Source organism: Lepidothrix coronata, unplaced genomic scaffold (genome assembly GCF_001604755.1).
Source record: "Lepidothrix coronata isolate B3197 unplaced genomic scaffold, Lepidothrix_coronata-1.0 Scaffold89, whole genome shotgun sequence".
In the NCBI taxonomy this organism is placed as follows: domain Eukaryota; kingdom Metazoa; phylum Chordata; class Aves; order Passeriformes; family Pipridae; genus Lepidothrix; species Lepidothrix coronata.
The window spans coordinates 3,057,312-3,072,853 of NW_016690269.1; the positions used below are offsets into that span (position 1 = coordinate 3,057,312).

Consider the following 15,542-nt stretch of genomic DNA (forward strand, 5'->3'; position numbering starts at 1 on the left):
TGACTCAGGTTTTCAAGTGAAAATGCCTGCAAAACACCGTTTCCTATAGTTCTTAGAAAATATTCTTCTTAGAACAAAATGATTCATGGACACTTCTTTAGAGAGCGTTGCACTTATGTACTGCTCTTTCGAAAATACCATGACACATTTAAAAGAATTGCAGTAAGAACCTAATACAAGCTTATTGTTTCTTACATACAGTCTGAAAAAGAAAATGTTATTCCATTTGTCTCTGGTGTCATTGTGGTGATATATTTTCATTTGTATCCTTTTTAGGATACAAATGGTTTATACTCTGACATCTTTTTCCAAGAAATTCTGACACCTTTTCATAAGAAATTAATGCAAAAATCTATAAACACAGGTCCCCAAAACAGCTCCCTAGACTAATTTTGCCCATGCATCATAGATTTTAAGAGTATTTTCATCCTCACTGGCTTGAATGTCATGAAACCGGTAACCAGATAAGTGCCTTACTTGGCATAACAAACAGGCAAACATTTTCTAAAGTACCTCCTGGCATATCAAAAATCCACGAAGAAAATATCCCTTAAGCCCTGTTGGAGCTGTATTAGCACCAGGTAAGAGATTTACCTGTAAAAGCAAAATTAGAAAGTGGACTGAAGGTGTCCAAAATTCTTTACTATGTGTTTTGCCATCTTCCCAGCCTTTCCACTCTGGGGACACAAGTCAGAAGTTACTTAAAAAAGCATAGTTGTACAAAGTCTTACCTTGCAACCTGTGTTCTAGTATTGAAGTCAAGAGATCTCATTGAGCGTAAGACTTCTATACAGCCCAAGTACTGTAAGGAGAAAGAAACAGTTGGAAAATGTATTATAATTATGCTTGAGTTCTGGGAGAAAATGCAGCTAACCATTAAGAGTCACTGTGCAGTTCTTATTTTTACATTTTATTTGTCCTATGCCTCCGGTAGGTTGTTATGATTATGCTGTTGTATGTCACAGATTTGTTCCATAAACATTTTATTTCATTTAAATCTCGAGTTTGGTTCAACATATCATTTTATGTTTAACCCAATCACTGTAATACACCTAATTTATAATGTGTTGATATTTATCATAATGTTTATTATGTGTTTTCTTCTATGTTAATTGTTCCATTTTAGGTATAAAACTAATCAAAGTAAAAAAATAATGAAAAAGGAAGTGTGGTAAAGGAAATTCATCCAGCACTGGTTAGTAGGAAAAACTTATTTAAGAGGGAGAGAACTAAGTCTCATTAGAACAAAAAAAGGCAAATTATGGCAGGGAAGACTGAAAAGAGTACCAGCAAGCAATTCTTAATAAACAGCTCCGGGATATATGTGATTTAGTAATTTCATTAATTACACTAATATAAAGATATAGGAAAATAATAACCCACTAGTAACCCATGCTGGGAGATGGATTTAACAGGGTCATTCAAGAAAGGGAAGGCATGAAGGTTAGCTAATATTAAGAAAAGACCAGACTTATTGACCCAGATTTCTGCCCTGCATCTCTGCGGAAAAAAAAAAAAGGGGGGAGGACCATTACAAAAGACATTAAAATGTAACAGTATCTATCACAGGAGTGAGAAAAACTCTGATGAATCTTCTAGACTTGCTTCCAAAAGTGGTCATATTCTGCATATGCTAGACTCTACCAGAGCTACAGCTCCTGTCAGACATCTGGGTAATGGCTTCGCAGAAACCAGCCCGTGACCGTCACACCCCTGGCAGCACCTTTGCGAGTAGGTTAAGTATTCAACCACACGCCCAACTTTTGAAAGCCAGGGGAAATCGGGATGAGTCTTTACATCATGAGCCTGATAGTGCCTTTCTAGTGTTGTGGGTTTACATCAGCTTTTATATCAGTTCTGTATCCGTTTTGGTATCTTCACAGCATAACGCAATCTATTTGGGCACGAAACTGGCGCAGAAATCAAGCGAGGCCACAGTTTTGTGCCTGTTCAGGAATTTTATTTTCACTGAAAAAATGATCTTTAAATTAGAGAGTTGCTGCATCAGTAACTATATTTGGAACTTCAGCAGTTTTTTCACAGAAACATGTATGCCATGAACTGTTTACAAGCTGAGGGAGTATCTAGTTTCTTTTCACATGTTATTATTATTTATTTCTATCATATGCTATGAAGTCATTACAACACCGAATAAAGTTGACTCCTATTTGTTAAATTGCTTGAGCTTAGATTATGGTAGCACACAGTTTCTGTGAAGGGTTGCCTCAAGATCCATTTCCTAGAATATTTTAGAAATCTCCCACAATCTTACATTTTTTGAAAGTTTGTATAATGCTCATGGAAAATGTCTTGTCTGGCAGAGATCCTGGCACATGGAGCCCTCAAGCTAATGGTCATGCTTTCAAACTCTCTACACTATCATCAGTCATCTATCAGTGCAAAATTAGGTAATCCTTGTATCTTATTACAAGTAGATTCCTTTTTTACATATACATCTGCTCGAGTACTTAAAACATCCAGAACTACAATTTCATGCTCTTATGAAGGAAGTTAAGCCATTAACTCTACTTTTAAGTATATCTCAGAGAGTGATTTCATTCTCTTGGAGATGAAGTTCTTTAACATCACTTGAGATAATCAGCTGAAGTAATTTAACTTATAGTAATAAACAGCAATGAATGATGCTTCCCTGCATTCTTCTTGTGTCATTTTGTTGCAGCCCTAGGATGCTTTTGTAGCTTAATTTTGCCAAATATTTATTTCATACAAGATGCTTTTATAATTAAATACGCAGTAAATGGTATAAATATTCAAAGGTATTCCTGTGATTTTTTTGTTATAGAAATACTTGGTTTTCATTATCTCATCAACTGTTAATTTAGACCTCTTAATACGAGACCACTCTTGGATTGCACTTGTTTCTTCACTTATCTCTATTTGCCAAAAATCTTTTAAAGTAAAGTAATTGTACAAGTTTGAGAACCAGGCCCAGCATTTTGGAAGCAAACTCTGGAAGGTATTTTGACAAGTACATGCAGGCGTGCAAATAAATACACAAACACGTATGCACACAAGTCACTGTCAAAATAGACAAATAATTAGACAAATACCCATAAACATACTTAGGAGGCGTGCATTTAGACTCCTTTGAGTTATACTACCTGATCTGCATTAACAACAGTAGAGACAAGATCAGACTGAAGGAAAGTCAGATGGAAAAATTACCCTGTACTTGTTTTATGTGTATCATGGAGACAGCTGAACACAACATAGTAAGGCTTGCAGTATTCCTGACTGATCAATGCAAAGATGGCAACTGATTTTCTGGGATAAAAGATGTGAACACTTAATCACCACGGCATGTTTTCAAGTAACGAAATTACTATAAAAATTGACATTCAAAAGGTCCAAAGGCCAACTACAGGGACATATAACTCACCTACTGCTATGCTTCAATTATTCCCCAAGACCAACACTGCTGTCTAAAAATATCCATTTGAAGTACATCCTGACAAGGATCCACAGAAAGAAGACATACAACCAAGATAGCAAGTAAATAAATTATTCATTTATTTCAACAAATAAATACCCCGATTAAAAAGAAATGCTATCTTTTGCTTTAGGCATTCCATGAAACATTTAAAACATAGTTATAAAACAGTCTACTTCTAAAAAAAGCTCCTCTTCACCCAGCACTTAATGTATATTCCAACCAATCAGCTACTGTATGCTGTGAGATTTATGAGATCCCATTATCATCCTCCCTCTCATTGCTCAGGAACCAAATATACCGAGATGCAGCCCACCTTGAAGTAGGAGGATTTTGGGACTACCAGTTCCAAGCTCTCTCAGATAACATTCTGCCTTCTGTCAACTTCCTGATATCTGAATGAGCTTCCAGCTTGTGTACCCTCATTGAAAGGCACTATGTCCCCAGGAAAAGGTCTTCCGTATGAATGAACAGCTTCCCATTCAGAGGCTTCAGATTCGTAATTAGTACTTCGCATGCAAAAACAGTACCTTGCATGAAAGCAGATGCAAATCTAAGAGCAGAGTGCCACATACACCTGGGACCATACACCTCTCACTGCATGAGGTTCCAGCGTCCTTACTAGCTACAGTTCTGCCAGGTTAGTGTAAGAGAAGGCCTGGACTTCTGGTTTGTGAGGATTTCCTCCGTACTCCATAAACTACTTGTCTTCACTATGACTCAGACAGAAAATTCTTGTTCAGCAGCTAAAATCCTTTACCAAAGCCTGTGCAAGAGAGTATTGAGTTCTCCCAACATTTGTCAGAAAAAGACAGTTCAACACATGAGCTCTGAGTGCATTCGTGTGCTCGGAGACAAGAAGGAAAGCAAACGCAGGTAGTCACTGTCAGAGCTGCCTTTTGCTCTATGAATATGAACAACCTTGTTCAGTGTCTCCTAACAAGCTCTCCAAAACACCAAGTTACTGGAAAAAAACCCTCTATTGTCGGACCCAGAAGCCAGCAGTAAAGACAGTAAGAAATACTTTCATAAAAACATAACCAGACCTATTCTGTGATTCTGGGAGGGTGCAGCCCTGTACAGCACTGCAGCAGTCCAACCCGAGTGCTTGAATGCTATGTGCAAATCTAGCAGAGGAGTGTCTGCCCTGTACATGGGTAGCACGAAGATCTACCCATCACTTACTCTCAAATAAAATAAGAACTCCTTATCTCTGAATTTGAACCTACTGGAATATCATCAGCTCAACAAAACTGTGTGGGTATTCTCAGTAAATTGAGGCTGACTGGTTCTAACCATGTAAGCAGATGACCCATCACCAGGTCTGAGTGGTTCACCACTCTGCAGCTTGTACCTGCCTTGCAGAAGTTCTGTAAGACACGACACGGTTACATCAGCAAACAGACACGCACTTGCACTGCTAGCCAAAAATTAGCCAGTGCCCTCAAATACTGATGTATCCAAAGTGTGCTCCTACATTGCACAGCTGCAGACAACAGTCTGGGGGCTCAAAAGTAAATTCTGATTCCTGGGGTTCTGAGTGGTGTACGGAGACCTAAGTCTTGAAAATAGAAATAAGGTAACTCGTCATAATCTGGTCAATTCTCTGCAATTTTCTCACCCACGGGATTAGGCTGCCCTTTTACTTGGCATGTGGAAAAGTGAGCATCTTCTTACTTGCCACATCTGTTCCTCATGTGTACCTCAAGTCATATGCCTACATTTTTATGATTCCCTTTTTTATTCCCTTTTTTTTTTTTGGTTGGGGAGGAGGGGTAGGAGAGTGGGGGAATATGTTTGTTTGGTTTTGTGGGGTTTATTTTTCTACATTTTATTCTCATTAGCCAAAGACCTAGTCCAGAATTAAATTAATCCATGAAAGTAAATGAGCAGTTAGTATGAATTGATTGGTAGTAGTTAATTACAGTTGAAGACTGCCTTATTTAAAAATAAGAGCTTTTATTTAAAAATTAGATTTCATTGCTTCTACTGCAACATGCATTTATTTATGCATCAAAATGACAGTTCCTTCTAATTTCAGGGATCATCATTAACAACCAACAGGGCTTATGAAATATGCACTGAGTTCCACAAGGTTCTACAATACTTAAATATTACTTTCAAGTTTCCTATTTACTTAAAACACATTAACAAGCAGGCCATAATACAAAAATAGTAACAGTCCAGGACTTGATTTCAAAATAGTAAGTTTGTCCACATGTAACTGTGGACCCAGTCAGGCCTTTTAGTAACCATATTGATGCATGAAAAAGAAAAGAGAAGGGAAAAAAAACACAAAACCAACACAAAAAAATAACCCAAGCCACAGCCAGAGACCACAAGGTTGAAAAATATCTTACAAAATTAATTTTTCTCTTTAGCAAATTTATATGAAACAGTTAATCTCATATCATAATATGTGCTATCACAATATTAGATGAAATTCCCACCTTAACTGAATTAACAATACCCACTTTCTAAACTGATGAAGTGGGAAAAAAAACACCCACCAAAAAAAAAAAAACAAGACAAAACCCCCCAAATAAACAAAAAACCTCAAAACCCCCAAACCAAATCAAACAAAAAAATCCCCAAAACAAACACTAACAAGGAACCGTAATCAGAAGATGTTGTCTTTAATAAAATAAACTAAGTTAAAGAAAAATAATAAATGCCACAATGCTTCCTAATTTTTTTAATTGTGTTTTAGCTGAACATTTATTACCTTGAATAGCTTACTAATTTGACTGAGACATGCACCACAAAGTTACTTAACTTAGCTAATCAGCAAGAAATGAGCACAAAAAGAGAAGATACCTTATCAAAACATACATTTGATTCTTTACTTCACAAGGAGATCATAGTGTAATTACGTGTATTTGACTTATCTGATTTGATTGAATTAACACTTGAAATCTTTTAAACAGAGAGGCACTGAAAAACAGTATACATAAAGAGCCTTTATATATATGATGCTTGTCATTGACCCAAGGATGTGGCTCAGTTACCCAGCTGGGACAGGGATCTGGGAGCTTGGAAAGTCTTTCTGAACTCAGTGGTTAGCTAGACCAAACTACTTAGGAAGTAAAACAAAACATAGCACTGTAGGGAGATACTTCTCTGTAGCACCAAAAAGTCAGTATTTTCTGAAGACTAGTGTGCAACAAACTTTTTTCTTCTGTTTTATTCTGTATGTTTGTTCATTTGTTTGTTTCATGGGTCCTTCCTTTCTTTTTCCTACCTTAAGAGCCGCCCGTTGCTAAGACAGTAACTGTCAAACCTCAGGGAAACCCTTTCCTGACAGGTGGAGAGCCACTGCCCTGCCATAATCATGGCAAACATCTCACCCAGACTCTGGCATCACAGAAGTCTGTGGGACACCCTCTCCTTTCAGGTGTTGTTGATAATGCAGAAGAGGCAGCCTTTGAAAATGCTGGCTACCACCAACCGAGCAGACAGCAGCGTGGTTGGAAGAAGGTCCTGCATGCACACAACCATTCAGATTTGTGGCAGTGTACCTAGATACTTCGAGAAAAAGAATAGAATGGAAAATTTGTTCAGTGACATTTCTAATGTAGAGTGAGTTATAATATTAGAAAAAGCTGTGGGCAGAACCAAGACTGGATACTCAGAGAAAAATAAATTTGTCTAAGCAGTAGTCACAGAGCTCCAAGTCAGCTGCTAGAGATTTCAGTTTCTCTGGTAGTTTGGGATATAAATAAACTTGCCTTTAAATTCTCTGCTTAGCTTTCACATAACATGATACTGAGATCTTACCTAACGTGAGAGTTATTCTCCCAGTCTCCTGCTGCTCCCTCCCCCTGGGGTGAGACATCTCTTCAGGCACATAGGCAGGTCTCTGTGCTCCACCAGCGTGTGCCAGAGCACCCACTCTGTACCTCTGCCCTGTGCCTTCCTGCCATCTGCAGAATGGCACACCTGGCTGGGGGAGCAGCCATCCTGCACGACAGAAACCCTGACAGCCTTGTTCTGAATGAGGGAAAGGCCCTATATTTAGACGTTGCCACATTCCAGCACCAAAAATGTGTAATAAACATATGCTGCCACGAGAAACAGAAAGGCTCTCTTCTGTGCTTCCATACTTCTGCAGTTGGCAATTTTTGTGCCAGTAAGTAATCATGTATAGAGCTTTATAGTGAATCAATATTTCCCCCCAAGGTTTTTTTCTCATTAGAGAACGCGTGTTCCAACGCAGACAGAAAACTCTAAGTAAGGATTGATTGAATGCAAATGGAAGAGAAAATCTTCTTTGGAGCTCAACTGCAAATAAGCCTCAACCATTCAGCTGTAAATTTATCATCACAAAATGCTCCATGAGACAAGTAAACCAAGAGAGCTTCTAAACTAGTACAAATGATGATGCATGTGACTGTCAGTTGCGCTCCTCTTGGAAACAGGTGGTTTGTTTCTTCAACAGTGGATGAGAGAACACAGTTTTCCCAAGAATACTACCAACTTTGGCCAACACCTAGCTCCTTGCTGTTTCCTCTTGTACAATTACTGATTTCTGTAGCATAAAAATAGATTATATGTCTCAATATAAGCAGAATAACAATTCTCAACTGGTGAATGATAGCCAACACTTTCAATGAATCGGCTTATCCTGTTTGAACACGAGGCTCAGGTGTGCACAACTGTAATAATAAAGGGATTTAGAAGGCAAACACAGGCATTTTGTGCATGAGACCAGTGCCTCCCAGAAATTAATTCCCTGACTCATGTACTTAGATTCATTAATTAACACATTGTTAGTATAATTCAATGCTATTTTGGCAACTTATTATGTTTACTTCTCTATTTTACTCTTTGAACGGGATGCTTGTGTTTTCAATAACAGGGATGCCACTAAAATTATGCTGTAAAACTTTCTTGTAAAGGAAGTAGCCTTCGTAAGCTCTTGATTTAACTACCATAGTAGAGTTATAAAATATTTTCACAGGAGGCTGCTCCAAACAAAAAGTGTTTCTTTAGCATCTTGAGCACAAAATGATAAAAAGAGAGCTCACATTTTAAAATTTTCACTGAGATGAATGTGAGTTTCTGTGTATTTACTAGACATCTAGCTTTAACCACGTAAATCCTTTTACAGTGATTTTCCTTGGGATTTTCATAAAGGCTTTCAATCATAAGTCAAGTGAGGCTGAATTCCACAGAAATTCTGGGATCAACTATAGAACAAAGTGCCTAGCACTGATTAATTCAAACTGAAAGTCTGTGAAACCTTTTCACCTAATTAAATTCATCCCAAGTCTAACCCACTAACAGTAGAAAAATCAGCTTCTAAATAAAGGAAGGCAACCATATTTTTCTATCTTACATTCCTTTCTTGCATTGAGTTGCTCAAGTGATAAAGAATAAATGTACCTTAACAGGACAAAACAAAAAAAATTATTTACTTATATCTACTTTTATGTGTACTATACATGTGCATGTATATATTGTTCTACACAGGCTTTGAAATCCTATCTATTGACTGGAAGCATACACAAACATGCAGTGTCACTGATATTTAAAATGTTTGCCCAAATTCCTTGGCTCTAAAGAAGTCTGCTATTTTTTATTATTTCTGAAATGCAGTACATAAATATTTATAACTATTTTAAAATTTCAGTGGGCAGCTGTATATATCTATTAATAAACTGATATACTATATATATATATATAAAAAGTTATCAAGATTTGCCAACACCCTGAAAAAGCTGGAAATAGGTTATTCCTTTTTCTCCCATAAAGATCAGAAAACCTGCAAAGTGCTTCTTCAGTAGCCAAGGAGTCATATAAACACAGAGGCCTTGGAGAATAACACCAGTTGAATGCCTCCAAATCTTGCTGATGATGAGGCACAGACAGAGCATCGTGTTTACAAAATATACTTGGGTGCCACTGACATCAGAACAGAAGGAAAAAAAACACTAAGCAATACTAAACATTACTTTCCATGTCTGTTAACACATCTCTGAAGTATGATGAAGATTTTATGTGATTAAATACTATCAATTGCTGAGGATAAGAGATACCTGAAAAAAAGTTGTGCAACAAGGTGCAATATTTTCACTGTATTTCAGCATATAGTTTCCCTCTGTTGACTGTAGAAATCTCCACACAATATGAGAATTTGGGGCATCTTACCAGTAATAAAATAGTTAAATAAAAGTATATCCCATAAACCTCTGTAAGAAAAGAAGAATCCATTCTATTTGGTACCTATAGTAGTTTTAAATCTGTCCTCTGTGAAAGCATTCTGGCAGCATCTCACAAAAAAAATCACACAGTAAGGATTCAGAACCCCTTAAAAAAAAAAGGTGAAGGCTTCAGCTAGGAAAAGAAGAACATATTTTATCTTATCTTGAAAAGTAATTTCTTAAGTTAACTCTAAGGTCTTATTTCTTGCTAGCAAGGGGAAAGATGTAACAAGAGAAACAAATTTTGCTTCTGACAATTTTCTAATCTCCATCTCAAATGGGGTTGAAAACAAAACACCTTCAAAGAAAATACCTTTTTCTTATTTCATACCTGTAGGTGGATGAAACAAGATTGCCAGCATCACGGTCAAAAATATTTTTGCTGTACAGATGCTAAATGAACTGGGCTTTCACAAGATTTCAGAAAAAAAAAACCGTATCGGTAGTTTTGTGTGAACAGTATTGCTTATGTTCTTATCTTACAGCCAAAAGCTTTTGCATGCAAAACCTCAGAAATGCAAGTATCAGAAGTTCACACGTTGGACAATGATTTATTCCATTATTTTAAATGTAAACACATTCTGTACTATGACTCAATTCTTTGTATGGGCTGAAAGTTTTCTTTAAAAAACACTACACTTGGGAAAAAAAAACCCAGAACCTTTATTGCTACACTTTTTAAAGTTAATTTTAAAAATATATAATAATGGATGAATGCAATTATTGCAGTGTGAACCAATTAGAGTATGCACTGCAGTATCACAAATGAATTGGTTCATTTTCACAGCTGCATACTTTAATTCAGTGAACTTTCCAGACTGTTTTGCTGCTACCTTGAATATCCACTAAGATATATTTCCCTTTAAACCATCATGCAGATTAGCTGGAGCAGCTTATGTTCTGCATCAGAACTCCTTTAACACACAAAAGCTTCTGCAGCCAAAACACTAAGCTTCAATGGTTGAAAATCATAATTAGACATCTGAAACTGTTAAATATGAACACCGAAAATATATCCAGTTATTAAAAAATTTATGCTGCCTCAGTCATTAAGTAGAACTGCTTGATAAGGAGTATTACTAAAGCACAGACCCAGAAAATGGAGGATCTAACAGGTGCTTTTCCACTATGCCAAATACAAACCTCTGTTAAGTATCTGACACACACACTATACTGTTATGCTTTTTAATCTGTGCGTTTGGAGGTGTGATGTCGGAAGGACCTGTCACTGTCAAAACTGAAAATCCAAAACATGCAGGGAGGCAGGAGTCCTTTTCTATCTGAATGCCACATGTACCTCTGGTCTTCATCCCAAGAGTTCTGCAATTAAACCCGGCACCCCTGCTTTTTCTGTCCACCTCGTGCTCTTTTCTTTGTGTCATCCTATACCACGTTTATTTTTATTGTTTATGGTTTTGGTTGCCATTCCTGCCTAATTTCAAAGGCCTTTTTTTTTAGCCTTTAAACTTTTAGCTGTGACTCGGATGGTCTGATTCACTCTTTTGAGACCAAAATCCTTCCTGGTCCTATGAAAATTTATTTGAAAAACCTAGGGGAATATCTAACTTAGTAAACAAACATTCTAGATTATTGAATTGCACCCAATCCCTCCCAGAAAACAAGGGATAACTGGAAATATGACAGCATCGAGTCCCATCATTATTGGACAGGCTCTGCCTCAGACCTGCCTGGAACAGACAAAGGTAGAGCTGCATCACTTTCTGTTCTAAACACATAGAATCAAATGAAATTAATATTACATGAATATGTAGAATTGCAGAGAAGCAATACTGAATCCCTCCTGCTCTAAGAAATTTATTTCATTGCTTAGGGGAGTAAACCAACTTGAAAGAGTGCCAGTAGCTGGAAACACTGGTTTCCTCTGACACTAAACCAGGGCAGATCTGAGGGGTTTTTTTCATTGTAAACAACAGGAAAATTTAATATTGATACTTTGTGCATTCACCTGAACTATCTTCTACAAAACAAAGCCAGGCTGTAGCACAAGTATAGCTACTGTGTTAGTGGAGACAAGACTTCTCTCGGCTAGGAGAGAAAGAAGCACCCTGTCCCTGGGACAAAGGAGTGCCTTGTCTCCAGCAGCACAGAAACCCCGAGGATCTTGGTTCATCTGTTTTCCTTATGTTTGTAGTGGCAGATATTTAGATTGGGCTCGTGATATTCTTACTGCAGATGCTGTCGGATGACAAATAAAGAAACCAACCACCCAATTTCCAAGGAAAAACACAGAAGAAATTCTGGCTGCACGGAGCTTTTACCTCCAGAACTGACCAGCTAAATTCATCTGGGGATTTTAAAACTGCAGGATATATATAACTAGCAGGATAAATAACTAGCAGGAGTGTATAATTTTTGCTTTAAACAAAAATATTTCTCACTTCAGCTATTCAAATCAACATCAACAGTGTCCAGAGCATGTCACTCACAAAATAACCCTAGGCATGGAAATTATGTCAAAGCTTCCAAGGCAATTTGCAAACACTCCAAATGTACTGAAGAACAGACATTCACATTGACAGTTGAATTCTTCAACTCTGAAATCAATACATGCTTTATTTCCTATGAAAGGTGTGCAAATGTACAGTAATAGTACTTGATTCATGTAATTAGAATAATATTATAATTAAAGACTCTACAGTATGATTTCTGCTGGTAGGAACTGATCTAATTTCTGTGAGAAATGGTCTTTTCATATCAGTGGGCTGTAAAACAGACCCACAGTATTTCAGATCCATGGAGATCAAAAGAACAGTTTTCGAGAGAGCAACAGGCATCAATATCATTCTTTCATAGTTCAAATAACAGTGAAAGAAAATGCAAAGGATACTAACTGATCTCACAGGAACATGGCACAATGGGAGGGCTTAATTACTAAAACCAATGCTCTCTTTGTCACTTCCTTCTCTCTCCCCTAATCTGCATGCATGCAGCTTTAAAATCCACAATGGTTAGCCAGTTTCATTAGTCTTTACTAACACTGTTTGGGTACCTGTGTTGAGGATAGCAGACTCTGAACCAAAGTCAGTATTCTATCCTATTATCACCACATGACTGAAACACACAACACACTTCTTAAACCTCATTACAAACAGGATGCTCTGGGACTGTGCTCTTTATTATTAGAAACACATGCACATAATCCTACTGAGTATGTTTTCACTCAGGCCGTGTCAAGCTATCAGTGGCTAACCATCAACACTACTGCAATTTGACTGACAGAAGAAGAAATTGAATCTGACCTAAAAAAAAACCAAAAAAACACTTGCACAAATTTTCTTCTAAAATGAAGATAAATTCAACATCAACCAAAGAGAGAAACTAAAAAAGTCTTGCTGTTATGTTAATTTTGGTGTGGTATGGGTTTCTTTTTTCTTCTTAAACAGGAAATTAATGCTGGTTAGAACAGAAATAAAAAAAAAAAAGAAACATTCTTCCAAAGAGCCCTCAAGTGTTCTAGGGGAAGGCCACATATGCTGCAGTTTCCACTGTGTCAGCTCCATTTAAGGGTGAGCTTCAAAGTCTGGGTTAGCCACTAAGGAGACACAGCAATTCGGTCCATCCTTAAGCTCACACACAACTTTCAGTGTACAGAGGCAGCCTCAATTTATTTCAGAGGGAATGCTCCCCGTAAACAGTGTCGTGCAGGAATGTTTGCAGAACTGAAGCCTTGACGTGGTGATGTGTTCAAACAGCATCACAGTGATGTCTATTTTCCATATCAGATATATATGCTGTTACTCCCTCCCAAGGAATGAAAGTGTAAAAATATTAAAGAAATAATTGCAGTTAGGATTACACTCTTTAAATACTTTGCTATAATATTAATAATTTAATGTGCTTTTCACTGAGATATTTGCCTGGTTTGGGATGATTCTTTTGGATGAAGCAGTTCTTCCTCTCTCCCAAACACTATATTTCTATCTGGTTTTATGGCTCATTAGCTTTTTCAGATATACTTCACATAGATATATAAAATTATGCTACAGTATTTTTGGCTTATTTAGTTTTGAGCTGCTGAGAGAGCATTTTAAACTCTTTGACACTTGTTACAAAATCCAATCATGAGTTACCTAAAGACAGACATCATTTGCCTCTTGACTCTTGGCTGTGCTCTTAATTAAATGTAACAAAACTCTAAATGTCTATTACATTACCCAATTAAACTCATCAGTAGATCTTTATCATTGGACAGAAAGGTTACACTGAAATCTTTAACCATCCTTACATTACTCAGTTTTACACTTTTTTTTATTCTATGTATTCATTTTTCTGACAACAGGAACATTTACAATCTCTCTCCGTAGTAATCACTCCTACTGTGGGGAAAACACTGAGCTCTTCAATGACTTCCATTACAATAGCAAATTATTTCTTTTTTTTTTTTTGTCATTAATTCATAATTTGTTAAACTGTTCAGCAGTAGCATTAAGTAAAACATCAGTAACTCACAACTTCATGTCCCCTAATATGGTTATGGTCAATTGTCTAAGTCATTAGTAAATTGTGGGGGGTTTTGGTGAAAATTTTTATATTAAAATAATATATAAAAATGCAACATGAAATCCACTGGGAGAAAAAAAAAATACAGAAAGTGCCAGCATTTTTGTGGCTGAAAATAATTCCATCATAGCAGACCATGAAAATCAGAATAAAGCTACTGTTTACCATAATCCTACACCCATTTTTAAGCATTATACACTGCCCATTTTAAAGAGGAGTAATGTGTGAAAATGTGGGGACAGCAGTGAAGTCTCAGATTTGCCATACATTGTACACAGGAATTTTGTGCCTCTTCAGAAGACTCTAGTGTGAGCTATCAAACTGCCCAGTAGTTACAATTAGCCCTGTCCCGTGGCTAATCTTATGTTCTGAACATGGATTAATGAGAAAATAGTAACCTGATGCACATTTACACACAAAAACTACAAAAGTTTTTCTGTTGAAAAAAAAAATCGAATTTTCATCTCATTTAGCAAATGGCATATGGAATTTTCTGCAAGGCATGTGGTACTAATTGAACATGGTACAAGTCCACCAGACAGCCAATATAGCCATGAGGTATCCAAGGAATGTTTCCCTTCAGTGGACATTATCTGTGTATTGATTTGATGGCCTGAATGGATAAAAGCTTCGGTAACAAACAGTGTTTGGGGATTTGGGAACTGCACTTCTTCTCTGTATGAATGCTGCAGTTGCTGAGGAAAATTTTGAGACACTTAATAAACGAGCAAATTAGGAACTAAATAGGATCAGTTTATTTTCATTTACTCATTAACCACTTACTTTGGTATTTATTTTCAACCTTTTTTTTTCACACTGAGACCACTGCTCTGTGCCAGAAACCACTCTCATGCCAGAGAGCATGAAGCCAAAGTTATCACCCAATTTTTTTAATAGGAACAATAATCTAGGTTCCATACATTTTAATGATATTAACAAACACCTAAAAGAAAGTTGTATGGTACCAATGATTTATTTTGAAAATTCTGATATACACAATGTGTATAAATACACTTTCAGGTATTTGACACCAACTGAATTGATTAAAATATCAGTTATGCTATCTGTGTTAGATACGGGTTAATTATTAACTTTAAATGTTAGTCCATTTCTATATAACTTTAATTCTCTTTTCAGTTCAGGTAAGACAAACAGCAGCAGTGAATTCTCACTTATCCTAAGCAAAATTAAAAGTCAAATGGTTGAGTCCCCCGAGCTAAGGTGAAAATGACTTTCTGTTAACCAGAGTATTTCTGTGCAAAAGAACATCAGAGTCTCAACACCACTATATCCAGCACCAGTGGGTTATTTTTATCGACACACTTGAAGAGTAACAGAGCAGCAGTTTGTGGCTTGAAAGGTAGCAC

General features: G+C 36.8%; 1 protein-coding gene across 15 annotated transcripts in view; it reads right to left on the reverse strand.

The window, feature by feature from the left end:
* Positions 1–15,542, reverse strand: part of SHC3 (SHC adaptor protein 3) — a 94,346-nt gene that overhangs the window by 40,412 nt on the left and 38,392 nt on the right. For all 15 annotated transcript variants that reach the window (XM_017821217.1, XM_017821213.1, XM_017821220.1 and 12 more), the window contains one exon: positions 732–802. In XM_017821217.1, the coding sequence (XP_017676706.1) occupies positions 732–802 (71 nt within the window). The remainder of the gene's footprint in view (positions 1–731; positions 803–15,542) is intronic.